Source organism: Macaca fascicularis, chromosome 3, assembly GCF_037993035.2.
Source record: "Macaca fascicularis isolate 582-1 chromosome 3, T2T-MFA8v1.1".
NCBI lineage: Eukaryota > Metazoa > Chordata > Mammalia > Primates > Cercopithecidae > Macaca > Macaca fascicularis.
Genome location: NC_088377.1, coordinates 47,444,325 through 47,461,785, shown reverse-complemented (window position 1 = coordinate 47,461,785; position 17,461 = coordinate 47,444,325). Strand labels below are relative to the sequence as shown.

Here is a 17,461-nt window from a genome sequence, read left to right as displayed (position 1 = left end):
TTTTTTGAGACAGTCTCACTCCGTCGCCCAGGCTGGAGTACAGTGGTGTGAGCTTGGCTCGCTGCAATCTCTGACTCCAGGATCCAAGCAATTCTCCTGCCTCAGTCTCTCGAGTAGCTGGGACTGTAGGCATGCGCCACCACACCTGGCTAACGGTTTTTTGTTTTTTTTTTTTTTAAGTGGAGATAGGTTTTTCACCATGTTGGTCAGGCTGGTCTCGAACTCCTGATCTCAGGTGATCCATCTGCCTTGTCCTCCCAAACTGCTGGAATTACAGGCATGAGCTACCACACCTGGACTGGAGTTCAACTTTATTTATTTATTTATTTTTTTGAGACAGTCTCGCTCTGTCGCCCAGGCTCGAGTGCAGTGGCATGATCTCGGTTCACTGCAAGCTCCGCCTCCCGGGTTCACGCCATTCTCCTGCCTTAGCCTCCCGAGTAGCTGGGACCACAGGTACCTGCCACCACACCCCGCTAATTTTTTGTATTTTTGGTAGAGATGGGGTTTCACCATGTTGGTCAGGCTGGTCTCGAACTCCTGACCTCAGGTGATCTGCCCACCTCGGTCTCCCAAAGTGCTGGGATTACAGGCGTGAGCCACCGCGCCCGGCCTAGAGTTCAACTTTTACTATCAGGAGTCTGACAAGCTGGTGAGAACAGACACCTGGGCGGTTAGATGTGGGGCTCAAGAGAAAGATCTGGAGTTGTCTATCATATTACGCAATTTCAGAAGAGGGGTCTATAAAGGAAGGACAGTGAAACAGTCAAAAATCAGAAAGCAGTATGGAGCAAGGAAAGAAAACCACTGTGGGTTTTTTTGTTTTGTTTTGTTTTGTTTTGAGATGGAGTTTCACTCTTTTTGCCAGGCTGGAGTGCAATGGCACCAACTCGGCTCACTGCAACCTCCGCCTCCCAGGTTCAAGTGATTCTCCTGCCTCAGCTTCTGGAGTAGCTGGGATTACAGAGCTCACCACCACGCCCGGCTAACACACCTAAGCACCTGTTTCCTGGGCCAACTTGGTGCAGATTTCTGGGGCCTCCACTCACACAGAACACTGTATGGGAGGTGGCCCCAGGAGCTGTGCAGAAACCAAATAGCTTCTCTCCAAGCAGACAGTGAATGTGTTGGGCAGAAGAACTGTGTTTGGCACCTTTCGTCCCTAAAGGTTAAGACTTTTGATGAAACACCCACAATCAAGTATTCAAGAAAAAGCGGGAGAAGATTCATGCTGGAACACTGAACTAACTGCCAGGTTATCAAGAAGTCAAACATATTTGCATGTAAGTCCATATTAACTAATGATTACACAGCTTTCAAATATCTGCATTTCAAATTTCTCCAATAAGGCTGGGCACAGTGACTCATGCCTGTAATCCTAGCACTTTATTTAGGAGGACGAGGTGGGACTATCGCTTGGGCCCAGGAGTTCAAGACCAGCTGGGGCAATATAGCAAGACCATGTCTAAAAGAGAAAAGAATTTCTCCAGTTAAAACAATTCATTCAAGCTGGGCATGGTGGTGCCCGCCTGTAGTCCCTGCTACTCGGGAGCTGAAGCAGGAAGATCACCTGAGCCCAGGAGTTCAATGTTGTGGTATGCTAGGATGGCACCTGTGAATAGGTACTATACTCCATAGCAAGACCCTGTCTCTAAAAAAACATTTTTATAATTAAAAAAAGATTTATTCAACAAGCTGCCTGGTTATTCTGCAAGTATCTCAACTCAGCCACCAGCTTTTTGATCCAGATAAATTGTTCATGTGATTCCTAACCTGAAGGTTTGTCTTGAAAGATGGCCCATTTAATAATGAAGCTGTAAGACTCCTGAAATCACTGGGAGTTTTTTAAATTTCACTCACCTCATTTAAACATTTTTCTGGGGTGGTAGTAATTTAGAGAACTGCTTCTTTTTTTTCTTTTTTTTTTGAGACAGAGTCTCACTCTGTCGCCCAAGCCGGAGCGCAGTGGCACCATCTCGGCTCACTGTAAGCTCCGCCTCCCGGGTTCACACCATTCTCCTGCCTCAGCCTCCCGAGAAGCTGAGACTACAGGCGCCTGCCACTGCGCCCGGCTGATTTTTTGTATTTTGAGTAGAGATGGGGTTTCACCATATTAGCCAGGATGGTCTCGATCTCCCGACCTCGTGATCCACCCGCCTCGGCCTCCCAAAGTGCTGGGATTACAGCCGTGAGCCACTGTGCCCCGCCAAGAACTGCTTCTTGATGGTCATTCTAGTATTTAATTCTTTGAAGAATTCAGTCATCTGAATTTCATTTAAGGTAAATGTTGATACACAGACTGCAAAAGTCATTACTTGGAAAAGCCCTAATTGTACTGCCTCGCAGATACAGAGAGAGATATATATATATGTAGATTATATATCTATATATATAATATTATATATATGTAATATTTTGAAACAGTGTCTCGCTCTGTTGCCCAGGCTGAAGTGCAGTGGCATGATCTCCGCTCACTGCAACCTCTGCCTCCCAGGTTCAAGTGATTCTCTGCCTCAGCCTTCCGAGTAGCTGGGACTCCAGGCCAGGCATGTGCCACCATGCTCGGCTAGATTTTTGTATTTGGAGTACAGACAGGGTTTCATCATGTGGGCCAGGTTGGTCTCGAACTCCTGGCCTCAAGTGATCCACCTGCCTCAGCCTCCCAAAGTGCTGGGATTACAGGCGTCAGCCACCACACCCAGACTTGCCCCACTAACTTCTAGTTGTTAATCAATGCATCTGAGACCAAAAGCCAGGAAGGAGGTAACCTGATAACTGCAAATCCTAAAAAGGAGAATAAAGTCTCAGAACCTCAAGAGGGTCAGATATTTACAGATATTTAATCCAGACAGCCCTATGTCCACGCTTGGAGCCCTGACTCAAGGGCTTGTTCCTGCGGGTTCACAGACTGCCCATTTCAGCCTCTCCGATAAACCTGCCAGGACTATGGTTCTCTCAGATCAGTTCTTCCAGCAAAATGCGGAATGCAGGCATATCCTCTTCTGCCTCTCACCTTTTTTTTTTATATATATATGTATTTTTTAAACAGCTTGTTTTAGCAGCTTGGGCAGAAGAGAAAGCTCTTTAGCTAGATCTCTAAATATCTCAAGGTTTTTTTCTAGCTCAGCTCAAGGCAACAAGTCCTTGAAAATGTCTATTAAAAAAAAGCTAAGATACTATCCATTAGTACAGATAGTAGGGTATTTGATTCAACCCCACCAGCATGTATTTAACGTTTGTTAATACAAAAAACCTTATGGAAGCTAGGGAACATTTTCTCTATTGTTCTTAGATTATTATCCTCACATTTTAAAAAAGAAACGTTGGCTGGGCGCAGTGGGTTACACCTATAATACCAGCACATTGGGAAGCCGAAGCAGGAGGTTCGCTTGAGCCCCGAGTTCGACCAGACTGGGCAACATAGCGAGAAAGAAAGAAAAATTAGCCAAGCATAATGTCTGACACCTGTAGTCCCACCTACTCAGGAGGACCACCTGAGCCCAGGAGCTCAAGGCTGCAGTGAGCTGTGACTGCACCACTGTAAGGCAAGACCCTGTCTCTTAAAAATTTTTTTAATCAAATAAACAATAAAAATCGGAAACATGATCCTTTTGTAGTTTGTAAGCATGATGATTGGGGTTTCATGCTTATGTGTGAGACGTGTCTCCCTTAAATCTTGTTATGATGTCAGCACATTACCCATCTGATGTGAAAAAAATAAGTAACAAAAGTGACTTTCTCATCTGTCTATGAGACTAACTGGTACCCAGGTGAACCAAAGAGTTGGGCAAAATACGAGATAACTTTTTTCAGGTGTTGGATTAGGGGCAATACCAGAGCATGACTCCCAGGAGAAGGGAAATTCACATGCTGAGCCCTATGACCACCATGGTTCTCTGCCTAGGTACGATTTTCCAACTGGGGTTCAGCAAGCTGGGTCCACGCAGGGGTCACGGCCTGCTGAGCTGAGGAGTAAAATCCTTAGTGTTCAGGAGAGCTAAAGTGGCTGGAATCTGGAGGGCATAGCACCAGAGAAAAGCAAACCACAGAGCAGGCCTCCAGTGAAGCCAGCTGAGGGCTGGACTGCACACACATAGGGTGACACTGCCTGAAGCTCACCACAGTGTACTTGCTTCAAGACTGAGAGATGCGGCCGGGCGTGGTGGCTCATGTTTGTAATCTTAGCACTTTGGGAGGCCGAGGTGGGCGGATCGCCTGAGGTCAGGAGTTCGTGACCAGCCTAGGCAACATGGCGAAACCCCATCTCTACTAAAAATACAAAAATTAGTGGGTCGTGGTGGTGCACACCTGTGGTCCCAGCTACTCCAGAGGCTGAGGTGGGCCCAGGAAGTTGAGACTGCAGTGAGCTGTGACCACACCACTCTACTCCAGCCTGGGCGACAGAGGGAGACCCTATCTTAAAAAAAAAAAACAAATTGCAAGATGAATGAAGATACCATACATCTAGTAATGCTAGAGAATGCTGGATTTCAAGCCTAGCCGGAGTGCAAAGACCTACTTAACATCTTAATAACATCCCAGACCTCACACATCCAGCTAGACCATGTCCTAGAACATGGCCTATTCTAGACCAACCCCAACAAAGCCTAAAATCAGCCTCTGATGAGATCCAAAGGCAGAATTTGAAGGTTGAATCCCACCAAGTTAGAGACCTGGGAAAGACCTTGGGCCATCCACAGATCCTCCCCAAAGCATAAAACCAATCCTATGCAAATTCAGTGGGATCAGCTGGTAACTGAACTGCCTACTATGACAAAACACTGACATTCTTCAGAGAGAGATAACAGGATATAGACTCCCTACGATGTCTCACATGTAATGTCCACTGTACAGTAAAAAAATTACTAGATGGGTGGGAACAGTGGCTCACATCTGTAATTCCAGCACTTTGGGAGGCTGAGGCAGGAGTTTGAGACCAGACTGGGCAACATGGTGAAACCTCGTCTCTACAAAATATACAAAAATTAGCCAGGTATGGTAGTGCATGCCTGTAGTCCCAGCTACTCAAGAGGCTGAGGTGGCAGGCTCACCCAAGCCCAGGAGGTTGAGGTTGCTCTGAGCCGAAATGGTACCACTGCACTCCAGACTGGGTGACGGTAAGACCTTGTCTCAAAATATATAAATATATAAATTACTAGACAAGGAAACAGGATAACGAGGCCCACAGCCAATAGAAATTGACCTTCATATAGCCCAAATGTTGGCTTTAATACACGAAGACTTTAAAACAGCCCTCATAGAGTAAGTATGTTCAAAACATAAAAGAGTATGGTCTTAATAAATGAAGATGGGGAATCTGCAGATAAACGAAATCTATAAAGAACCAAATGGAAATTCTAGAACTGAAAGCACAATAGCTAAAATTTTTAAAAATACAAAACATAAACTGAAATTCTAAGAAAAACCCAGCAGGTTGGAGATAACAAAAAAATTCTCAGAAGATCAACAGAAATTATCCAATGTAAAGGACAAAAAGAAAAAAGACTGAAGAAAAATGAAAAGTGTCTGAGGGACACGCAGTACATATAAAATTGTAGGATATGTGGTCCACAAGAGAGAAAGTTCTTTCTTGATCAAGGTCACAGATGTTCTAATTAGCAGAACCAGAAATGACATCCAGATCTCATTGCATAGGAATACACCATCAAATTACCTGAACACAACAAATTTACAACATAAATCTGAGTGCATCTCGGCCAGGCACAGTGGCTCATGCCTGTAATCCCAGCACTTTGGGAGGCCAAGGCAGGTGGATCACCTGAGGTCAGGAGCTCAAGGCCAGCCTGGCCGACATGGTGAAACCCCGCCTCTACTAAAAAAATGCAAAAATCAGCTGGGCATGGTGGTGCACACCTGTAATCCCAACTACTTGGGAGGCTAAGGCAGGAGAATCACTTGAACCCGGGAGGCGGAGGTTGCAGTGAGCCAAGATCACGTCACTGCACTCCAGCCTGGATGACAGAGTCAGACTCCGCCTCAAAGAAGACAATAAACAAGCTAGGTGAGATGGCTGATGCCTGCAATGCCAGCACCTTGAGAGGTTGAGGCAGGTAGATCACTTGTGGTCAGGAGTTCAAGGCCAGCCTGACCAACATGGCGAAACCCTGTCTCTACTAAAAATACAAATATTACCCGGGCATGGTGGCAGGCACTATAATCTCAGCTACTCTTGAGGCTGAGTCAGGAGAATCGCTTGAACCTGGAAGGCAGAGGTTGCAGGGAGCCAAGATCACGCCACTGCACCCCAGCCTGGGCGACAAGAGCGAAACTCCATCTCAAACAAAAATCAAAAAAGAAAGAAACTAAACACAAGAATAATCTGAGTACATCCCAACAGGCATGGTAGCCTATAAGAGCTATCATATTTTAAAAGGAAACAATGTTGTTAAAACAACCAAAACAAAACTGACAACCCTCAACATGGTGTGGGGTTTGCTATCATTAGGGTGCAGATGGAAAACACTGTGTACAAAGTTTCAAATGTCAGTTTTGAAATATAATAAATTACTTGAACAAAGACAATGATCTTTGAGTTGCTAGTAAAAAGACTGACAAAGCAGGAACAGGAAAGTGCATGACAGTATTTACCTCAAAATGAAAAATACAAAATATAATGCTCATACCTCAAAATTTTCACTAACTTCTTGCATCATTTTCAACTTCGTTTCATCAGCTGTAAATGGCAATACAAGCATCAGGTAATTGAAATTATGTTAAGGAAATTATGTTAATGCAAAACTTGGATTTAGTAATTTAAGAGAAGCAATCAGATCTTATCAGTTTGACTGTCATGGCCTAATAGAAGGCACATAGCTAGTTCCCTACAACCAGTCGCACACATTTGTACTCTCAGACATACACACGCATGCACTGACAAGCATATACATACACACAAACATACACACATGTGCCTCTTTGGGGCTCCAGCCAGTATTACTCATCACTTTGCTTCTCTACAAGGTAGAGAAAAGGAAAACGAGAATAAAAGTTAATGTTACAATTAATTTTAAAGTGCACAACATTGGAGCTGAGATGGATGTGTCATATTTATGCATTTCTTTCTTTCTTTTTGAGAGAGAATCTCGCTCTGTCACCCAGGCTGAAGGGCAGTGGCATGATCTCGGCTCACTGCAACCTCTGCCTCCTGGGTTCAAGTGATTCTCCTGCCTCAGCCTCCCGAGTAGCTGGGACTACAGGCGTGAGCCACCACGCCTGGCTAATTTTTGTACTTTTGTAGAGACAGGTTTCACCACGTTGGCCAGGCTAGTCTCAAACTCCTGACCTCAGGTGATCCACCTGCCTCGGCCTCCCAAAGTGTTGGGATTACAGACGTAAGCCACCACGTCCAGCCTTGTTTATGCATTTCTTAATGACAAAAAGGATCAACTCACGTGTATTCACATCTGTGAGAGCTGCCACGAACTGAAGGTACTTTTTCATCAAAGTGGTCTGGTCAACCACCGTGGCCCCCTGTGTTGCAACAAATGCCATTTTTCTTTTGGGCTGGTTTGATTCTCATGAGAAAAGTATCAGGTCCATGAGTTTAACCAGCCTATGAAAAGAAGCATAGAGTTAGTCAACTTACGGAGGGCACAGGATCACAATCTCTGTGAAAATCTTACCTAAATGCCTATATAATCGATATGCTTTCATCTTAATCCAGAATCTAACACTATTCCTTCTGGTTTTTTGAATATGAAGTTTACCCATTTTGTCTATTAATTTTGAAACATGATTTTTCTACGCAGATATTTTCTTTCCTATGGTATTTCCTCTTTCCCTGAGTCAGTGGTTGGCAAACGTTTTCTGTAAAGAGCCATATAGTAGATATTTTAATCTTTGTGGCCACACAGTCTGTCACAACTACTCAGCTCTGCTATAACCAGAAAGCAGTCACAGACAGACAACATGTAAACAAATGAGTGAGGCTGTGTTCCAATAAAACTTTATTTATGGATGCTGAAATCTGAATTTCATATAACTCTCATTTACCATGAAATATCCTTCCTCTTTTCCCCAGCCATTTAAAAATATAAAACCATTCTTAGTTCATGGGCGGTATAAAACAAGGCAGCAGGCCAGGCGCGGTGGCTCACGCCTAGAATCCCAGCACTTTGGGAGGCCAAGGCAGGGAGATCACGAGATCAGGAGTTCCAGACTAGCCTGGGCAACATGATGAAATCCCATCTCTACCAAAAATACAAAAATTAGCCAGGCATGGTAGCGGGCACCTGTAATCCCAGCTACCCGGGAGGCTTGAGGCAGTAGAATCACTTGAACCCGGGAGGTGGAGATTGCAGTGAGCCAAGATTGTGCCACTGCACTCCAGCCTGGGCAATAGAGCAAGACTCAGTCTCCGGGGGAGGGAAAAAAAAAAAAACCAAGCAGCAGGCTGGATCGAGGCAACCTTGGTTGTACGTGTGACTGGTTCCCAAACTTCAGCCGGCATCAAAATCCCCAAGTGCCAAAGGTGGGCTCCCAAGCAGCCCCCCTTCAGACTGTGGTTATGTGAGGGGCACGGGAAACTATGAATTCTGTTTGTAGCTGGCAGACAGTAGGTACTCAACGGCTGCACCCAGCTGACACACAGATGGAGACTTGGTTTCTATTTTAACAGGTGTCACAAAGTATCCCGAGAAGCTGGTGAAATAAGTTGCTTTAACCCCTCCTCCTTGCATAATCCTGCTCTACACTAAGTGGCAGTTTCACTGCTTCGTTTTCTTTCAACAGACACATCAGGACCTCCTCTGCAGGCCTACCGGATACACTGCTTTGCAGCGGACACAGGTGACACTAGAGAGCTCCTTCCGGGCACTCTCCTAAACACCAAAAACGCTTCTTCCATGCACAGAGCATGCCCACAGGTGTCCCAAAACACGCCCACCAGAAGCCCCAGCCTTCTGGCTCCAGGTAGGAAAAGCCACGAAGGAAACCAAGGCGGGGGAGTGTGTCATGCCCTGCTAGGGCACCTGGCAACTACCTGTTCCAGGTGACACCCCCGCCCCAAGACAGAAGACCCCACACCCCCTTCCCCATCTCCATCGGGCCAAGACATGGGGTTCTCGGGCCTCTCCCTGCCCATCCCCAACGCAGGGTACCCAAGACTCGGGGATCACGGCCTCTCCCTGCCCATCCCCAACCCAGGGTACCCAAGACTCGGGGGTCACGGCCTCTCCCTGCCCATCCCCATCCCAGGGGACCCAAGACTCGGGATCACGGCCTCTCCCTGCCTAAGAACCTCCCTAGTCCTGTCCAAACTTCCCCCTTCCCACGGAAGTCGACAACTCTTCCATTTCCCGGGGTCCCGCGGAGCCTGGGGGCCTTGGCCGGGGGGAAACGCCCCCATTCCGCGTGTCTGAGGGAAAGCAACTTCACCACCCCGAACGCCGAAAGCCCAGGCCTGGCTGGCGCGGCGCCCGCTCCCACTCCCTGGGACAAAACGGCCCTGCCGCCCCCAGACCCCGCCGAGCCCTGCCTGAGGCGGCGCCGCCAGGCCAGAGGGGGCGCTGTGGTCGCAGCTACCTTCTCTCCCCTCGCCGGGCCTAACGAGCCCAGTGCCTGCGTAGAGGCCCGGAGGTGCCAGGTTGGCCGGGGGGCGCCTCCGGAGGGACAGGACCGCAACGTCCCACCCGATCTCTCAGGTCGCAAACGGCCCTCCGGTTCCCTCCTTTTGTCGCCGTCCCTGGCGCTCTGCGACCGCGTCCCAGGCCGAGCTACGGCGAGCGACGAGCGCCAATTCCCGAGCCCGCGAGCTCTGCGCCTCCCACAGCTTCCTCTCAGCTCGGCCGCAAACGCCGTCGGCCCCGCAGCCCCGGGTGGGCTCTGGCTGGGGCCTAGAGGATCCCGGGGCGCTCGGAGCCCCCAGCTCCATCCCTCCGCGGAGCCGCCGCGCCGCAGAGGCCTCCCCACGCCTGGGGGCTACGCGCACCTCCCGGGGCCGTTCGGACCCCCGCCCGCCAACTTACCCCTACCTCGGCGGCCGGGTTCCCGCAGGCCCGGCCCGCGACCCCTGCGACCCCCAGCCGAGTCCTCGTCGCAGCCGCTTGGCCGCGCGCAGTCCCGCCCCCGCTTAAAGCGGCCGCGCCCGCCGACCGAGCGCCAGGCCCCGGCGCGCCGCCCCCAAGTGGGTGCGGCCTGGGCGGGCGCGGGCACGGGGAGGGGCGTCCGCCGTCCGGGTGGGCCCCAGCCCTTTAAACCCCCGCCAGCCGTCACGGGGCCGGGCCGGCGCCCGGGTTCTAGGGGCTCCTTTTCCCCTAAGTCTCCTCCCAAGAGCCAGGCCGCGGGGAATGCTCGGGGATCCTGGGGGTGGGGGGCTTCCCCAGTTGGCAGCGATGGGGCCCAGGTATTGTCCACCACTGGACTGAAGGTGGCAGGCAGGGTAGGATTTGCCACCTCCACTCCTCGCTCCCGGCCCCCCGCTGCCCTCCTGGGGTTCTTCTCGGCCCGCAGAAGGGAGAGGAAGCCAAGAGGGTCTTTGGGAAAGTGAAGGCTGGAGATGGACCGAGACCCTGTTAGTGAAAGAAAGTCCAGGTGGGCTTCCTGGAAGTGGCCGCCCAGGTGCAGAAAGGCCCCATTGGTTCTGCAGCTGCTTTACCTCCGAGGCTGGATCCACCTGGCAGGCAGATCTACCTCCATCAAAACTGGATGGAGAGAGGCCTAAGCCAGGCCAGAGCAATGAAAGGACAGAGTGGGGATGGAGCCAGGAGAGGTGGCATGGGCCAGACCAAAAGGTGTCTCGAAGGTTAAGGTACGGTCAGGCACCATGGTTACCATGTTACAGGGACAGAGTGTGGAAGCATGACGTGAACTTGGCCACCTCCAGGCCCTGGTTCCACCTCCTACACCTTCCTTCACCTACCCCCCACCCTCACCCCATTTACCACTAACCCACCAAGATCATTATGTTCCCTTCCCAGACAGATACATTGCACACCCTACAATAAATAAATGCCGCGATGCCCGTGGGTACCCTGGAGGGGAGGTGCTCTTTTCTGAAATAAGCTCCTTACTTGTTTAATGTTGCCACTCGAGAACAAAGCCACAGCTGAAATGTTGGGATTGTGAATGGATGTTTTTAGCACCAGTTAATTCTGCCCCAGGAGAAACAAAATGGCTCAGAATAGCCCTTCCATCACGGAAGAAGTTGCCTGTTTGCAAGCAAAATCTGCTATTGTCTTACCTCCACTGCCCCCCAAAAAGTGGGAGGTCCAGGCCGGCTGTGGTGGCTCATGCCTGTAATCCCAGCATTTCAGGAGGCCAACGTGGGAGGACTTTGAGTTCAGAAGTTCATGACCAGCCTGGCCAACAGCCAGACCTTGTCTTTGCAAAAAAAATACAAAAATTAGTCGGGCTTAGTGGCAGGCACTTGTGGTCCCAGCTACCGGGGAGGCTGAGGTGGGAGCGAGACTTTGTCTCAGAAAATAAAAATAAAAAAATAGTAAGTAGGAGGTCCAAAGTTGAAGACTGAAATATTTGAGGGCTGAAATTAGTGTGCTAAACGATTGTTTAATATTGTTTTTTGAGGAGCGTTAGGAAAACAGCTGTAGACACTTTTTAAAAATAAGTTTTGGCTCAATTGCATATGATAAAGACCTACAGTTAAGCCTGGCCCTAACATTGGCAAAATCCTTGCGCTTTCAGGTGGCCTAAGCTTCTATCAAAGTAGTCATCACACTTTCATGATTTTTGCCTGTTTTCTCATCTGTCTCCTGAATTAGAGGTGAGGGACGGTGTCAACTTCCTCCCGATCAGGTAAATTAGATCACATTCACTCCTCTGCTTAAAATCCTTCAGGATTTTTGGAGATTTTTTCGGAATCCCAGCTATTCAGGAGGCTGAGGTGGGAGGATTGCTTCAAGCCAGGAATTTGAGACCCACTTGGGCAACATAGCGAGACCCCATCCCTAAAAAATATTTTAAAAATTAGCAGGGCATGGTGGTATGCACCCGAAGTCCCAGCTACTCGGGAGGCTAAGGCAGGAGGATGACTTAAGCCCAGGAGTTGAAGTCTGCAGTGAGCTATAATCACACCACTGCACTCCAAATTAGGTGACAGAGAGAGGCCCTGTCTTTAGAAAACGAAGGAATAGGCTGGGCGTGGTGGCTCACACTTGTAATTCCAGCACTTTGGGAGGCTGAGGCGGGTGGATCACTTGAGGCCAGGAGTTTGAGACCAGCCTGGCCAACAAGGTGAAACACCATCTATCCTAAAAATACAAAAATTAGCCAGGCTTGGTGGTGAGTGCCTGTAATCCCAGCTATTTGGTAGGCTGAGGCAGGAGAATTGCTTGAACCCAGGAGACAGAGGTTGCAGTGAGCCAAGATGGCACCACTGCACTCCAGCCTCGGCGACGGAGCAAGACTCCTTCTCAAAAAAAAAAAAAAAAAAAAAAAAAAAAGGATATCCCTGAACTCATTTTGACCCCTCCAAGCTACTCCAGGATTTAGCCCCAAATGCATCTCCCAGGAGCTGATTCCAAGTCATCGTTACCTGCCCGGCACCCCCTGACCTCCCATAGTTAATTTCCAACGCAGGACAATGAGGATGTGTGGTAGGGATATGGACCCCAGGGCTACTGCCCTCGAATGACCAAAGAAGATTTGATTATACCACCTTGCTAGGGCCAACAGACCAACTAACACTAACTTTCATTAACAAGAATTGACATCAAAGAAGTGTAAACTTTCCATTACCCAGAAAAATTCAATGAACCAAAACAGGCCACCATCCCTCCCCCACCACCCCCTCCCAGAGCCAGATGAATGAGGTCTGACTGTTCACAACATCTGATCTGTCCCCAGGTCCCAGACCCTTACCCGTGGCTGCCGTTCTAGATGTTTGGCTCCAGGCATCCCCTGTTAAGGCTGCCCTCAGTGTCTGTTCTGAGCAGTGCTCACCTCGCCAGGGGAGAGAATGTCCCCTCTGTGCTGCTGTGACCATATGAGATGGTGTCTGCAAAAGCAGTCCAAGGTCAGTACGGAGGAGGCACGGACAAACGGCTTCCAACACTGAATCATGTTCGAGGCTTCGGGGGAGTTATCAAAGGGAGGCCTCATCTTATTCTTTCAGCCAATCCACAAGCATCTACTTTGCACCCAACTACATGCTAAGTAGCAGGGATGAAGACACGTGGCATAGGCGAGGATGCTTGGAGAAGGGTCAAAGTCACCCTGGTAAGAGGTACTTGTGGCCCCTATAGGCTAGGCTGGGAGAATTTGTGGGGGGAAAAAATGACTTTTGAGGCCGGGCACAGTGGCTCATGCCTGTAATCCCAGTACTTTGGGAGGCTGAGGCAGGAGGATCACTTGAGACTAGGAGCTCAAGACCGGCCTGGGCAACATAGTGAGACCCCATCTCTACCAAAAATCTAAAGAATTAGCTGGGCATGGTGGTGCATGCCTGTAATCCCAGCTACTTGGGAGGCTGAGGTGGGAGGATCACTTGATCCCAAGAGTTAGAGGGTGCAGTGACCTACAAGTCACAATTGTGCCACTGCACTCCAGACTGCGCAACAGGGAGAGAATCTGTCTCAAAAAAAAAAAAAAAGGAGGGGCCGGGCTCGGTGGCTCACGCCTGTAATCCCAGCACTTTGGGAGGCCGAGGCGGGCGGATCACGAGGTCAGGAGATCGAGACCATCCTGGCTAACACGGTGAAACCCCATCTCTACTAAAAATGCAAAAAATTAGCCGGGCGAGGCGGCGGGCGCCTGTAGTCCCAGCTACTCGGGAGGCTGAGGCAGGAGAATGGCGTGAACCCGGGAGGCGGAGCTTGCAGTGAGCCGAGATCGCGCCATTGCACTCCAGCCTGGGCGACTAAGCGAGACTCTGTCTCAAAAAAAAAAAAAAAAAAAAAAAAAGGAGGATGACCAAGAAGACTCTTGGGATGATCAGACTTATTTGTATCATTTGTACCCAGACAACTGGGTGCTGTGCTTTCCCACTTCAGTAACCGCTAGCCCCATGTGCAGTGTGGCCCATCTGAATGGAGATGAAATCGCAGTGTAAAATGCACATGAGATGGTGAACCCTTACAAAAAAAAAAAAGGCTAGAGTGCAGGGGCGCGATCTTGGCTCACTGCAACCTCTGCCCCTCAGTTGAAGAGATTCCCGTGCCTCAGCCTCCAGAGTAGCTGGGATTACAGCACCTGCCACCACGCCTGGCTAGGTTTTATATTTTCAGTAGAGATGGGGTTTCGCCATGTTGGCCAGGCTGGTCTCGAACTCCTGGCCTCAAGAGATCCCCCCATCGGCCTCCCACAGTGTTGAGATTATCAATGTGAGCCACTGCTCCCAGTTTATTGATCATTTTTACATTGATTATACGTTGAAATGATATTTTGAATATGTGGAGTTTTATAACAGCAATAAAATTGATTTCACTTATTTCTTTTTTGAACTGTGACTACTCGAAAATCTAAAATTACATACATGGCTCCAATTCTGTTTCTAGCCAACAACATTAATTTTGGAAAGCCAAGTTGCACTCAGTGGTGTACACCTGTAATCTTTGCTACTCTGGAGGCCGAAGTGGGAGGATCACTTGTGGTCAGGAGTCTGAGACTAACCTGGGCAATGTAAAGAGACCCCTCTCTGAAAGAAAATGAAAGAAAAAAGAAAAGAAAAGCTAGCTTTCTGGACTGGGCACGGTGGCTCGCACCTGTAATCCCAGCACTTTGGGAGGTAGAGGCGGGTGGATCACTTGAGGCCAGGAGTTTGAGACCAGCCTGGCCAACGTGGTGAAACCCCGTCTCTACTAAGAAATACAAAAATTAGCTGGGCATGGTGGTGTGCGCCTGTAATCCCAGCTACTCAGGAGGCTGAGGCAGGAGCGTCGCTTGAATTCAGGAGGCGGAAGTTGCAGTGAGCCAAGATCCTGCCACTGTACTCCAGCCTGGGCAACAGAGCTAGACTCCATCTCAAAAAATAAAAGAAAAAGAAAAAAATCAAAAGGAAACCTAGCCTTCTGAGAGGATTTTCTGCCCCTCCCTTATCGGATACTCCCTGGAAGAGTGAAGCTTCCCAGCTTGTTATGGGATGGAGCAGAGATGGGTACTGTGAGGGTGGTGGTGGTGATGGGGTAAGGGTAATGCCTATGGAAAATCCTGGCTGGGCGTGGTGGCTCGTGCCTGCAATCCCAGCACTTTGAGAGGCAGCAGTGCGTGGATCACCTGAGGTCTGGAGTTCGAGACCAGCTTGGCCAACATGGCGAAACCCTATCTCTACTAAAAAAAAAAAAAAAAAAAAAATTAGGCATGGAGGCGGGCGTGTGTAATCCCAGCTACTTGGGAGTCTGAGGCAGAAGAATTGCTTGAACCTAGGAGCCAGAGGTTGCAGAGAGCCAAGATCACACCACTGCGCTCTAGCCTGGGTGACAGAGCAAGACTCCGTCTAAAAAAAAAAAAAAGAAAAGAAAAAAAAGAAAATCCTGAGTGAAAAACAGGAAGTAGCCAAAGGGTGGCATCAGCAGCAATTTCAGGGTGGCCTTGAAGGTGGCTTCCATAACATAGATAACACTGTGGCTGCTGTAAAATTCTTACTCAGTGAAATAAAGTTACACATTTTAGAAACAATACATCTTATTCTATTTGGTACATTTTAAAACGCAGGAGCAACCTGACCTTCCAATTATGTTAAACAGTCTTAAAGATTTGCAACTTTGCAACCCTGACTATTTTCTTCTCAAGCGCTTCAAACTCCTGCTGAACAAGCCAATTTCTCCGAAGTCCTTCAGCAATTGCTATTTGACACCCAACACTGATTGAACCCTTTACTATGTCCTAAGCTCTGTTCTACATGTTAATTCCTTTTATCTTTACAATAGTCTCATTGTGTTGGGACTATGATGATGCCCATTTTAAAGAAAAAGGGGGCCTGACATGGTGGCTCATGCCTGTTGTCCCAGCTATTCCAGAGGCTGAAGCAGGAGGATCGCTTGAGCTCACGAGTTTGAGACCAGTCTGAGCAACCTAGCAAGATCCCATCTCTGTAAAAAATAATTTTTAAAAAAATTAGCAGAGAGGAAAGTGACTTCTCCAGAGTCCTGTAACTCTCAGGGAGAATCCAAATTCTCCTTGTTCCTAGGTCGGGTATTTATCACCACCGTGGCAGTTGATGTCACTAGGGGGTGACATCTGTCTAGCACTTTTTTTTTTTTTTTTTTTTTGAGAAGGAGTCTCATTCTGTCACCCAGACTGGAGTGCAGTGGTGCAATCTCGGCTCACTGCAAGCTCCGCCTCCCGTGTTCACGCCATTCTCCTGCCTCAGCCTCCCGAGTAGCTGGGACTACAGGCGCCCGCCACCACACCCGGCTAATTTTTTGTTTTTTTGTTTTTTAGTAGAGACAGGGTTTCACCGTGTTAGCCAGGATGGCCTCGATCTCCTGACCTCGTGATCTGCCCACCTTGGCCTCCCAAAGTGCTGGGATTACAGGCATGAGCCACCACACCCGACCCTCCCCCCTGCCTTTTTCTTTTTTTTTGAGATGGAGTCTTGCTCTGTCATCCAGGCTGGAGTGCAGTGGCACAATCTTGGCTCACTGCAAACTCCACCTCCCAGGTTCAAGCGATTCTCCTTCCTCAGCCTTCCAAGTAGCTGGGATTACAGGTGCCTGCCACCATGTCTGGCTAATTTTTGTATTTTTAGTAGAGATGGGGTTTCACCATCTTGGTCAGGCTGGTCTCAACTCCTGACCTCATGATCCACCCGCCTCGGCCTCCCAAAGTGCTGGGATTATAGGTGTGAGTCACCGTGCCCGGCCCTGTCTAGCCCTTTTAACTTTTCACTCAAATCTATTCTCCCTCCATTCCCTGAACATGGCAGTGGGGCTGGTGGGGCCCATTCTTAGGGAAACTCACAGCTATCCCAGAGCCAGGGGCCCTTTAGACAAGTAGTCCCCAACCTTTTTGGCACCAAAGACAATGTTTCCACGAATGAGGGGTTGGAGGGATGATTTCGGGGCGATTCAAGTGCATTACTTTTATTGTATACTTTATTTCTATTATGATTACATACTCACCGTCATGTAAAATCAGTGGGAGCCTGAGCTTGTTTTCCTGCAACTAGACGGTCCCGTCTGGGGATGATGGGAGACAGTGACAGATCATCAGGTATTAGATTATCATAAGGAGCACACAACCTTGATCCCTCACTTGAGCATTTCACAGTAGGGTTTGCACTCCTTTGAGACTAATGCCCTGCTGATCTGCCAGGAGGTGGAGCTCAGTGTGGCTCACAGGCCCTGCTCACCTCCTGCTGTGCAGCCAGTTCCTAACAGGCCATGGATTGGTACTGGCGACCAGGGGCTTGGAGACCCCTGCTTTAGACGCCTTGATGTCAGTGCACCGGGTGGTGCAGTGATGGTCCATCAGTGCCCCACAAGCCAGAGAGGAGGTCAAAGGCCCTCACTGTGTGGGAGGATCCCTCGCCCAGGTTTGTAGCAAA

The 17,461-nt window shown here is 49.0% G+C and overlaps 1 protein-coding gene and 2 non-coding genes across 24 annotated transcripts in view; 1 reads left to right on the top strand and 2 right to left on the bottom strand.

Annotated features, from left to right (window-relative positions):
* Window positions 1–10,092, bottom strand: part of TRRAP (transformation/transcription domain associated protein) — a 136,347-nt gene extending 126,255 nt beyond the window's left edge. For 17 of the 22 annotated variants that reach the window (XR_012432216.1, XR_012432217.1, XM_005549119.5 and 14 more), the window contains exons 1-3: window positions 9,987–10,092; window positions 7,413–7,573; window positions 6,645–6,694 (exon numbers count right to left, since the gene is read on the bottom strand). Coding sequence is in view for 17 of the 22 variants with exons in the window: in XM_005549119.5 (XP_005549176.4) it covers window positions 6,645–6,694; window positions 7,413–7,512 (150 nt within the window). In the remaining 5 variants the exon portion in view is untranslated. Of the gene's footprint in view, window positions 1–6,644; window positions 6,695–7,412; window positions 7,574–9,543; window positions 9,722–9,986 lie in introns of those variants that run through there. The other 5 variants (XM_015447083.4, XM_015447084.4, XM_074034446.1 and 2 more) reach the window with 5 other exon arrangements.
* Window positions 3,606–3,709, top strand: LOC123572666 (small nucleolar RNA U13). The gene has a single exon (XR_006697216.1). It is a non-coding gene; the product is annotated as a small nucleolar RNA U13 (small nucleolar RNA).
* LOC135970294 (small nucleolar RNA ZL1) lies at window positions 6,781–6,976 on the bottom strand. The gene has a single exon (XR_010585993.1). It is a non-coding gene; the product is annotated as a small nucleolar RNA ZL1 (small nucleolar RNA).
* Window positions 10,093–17,461: the final 7,369 nt, after the last annotated feature.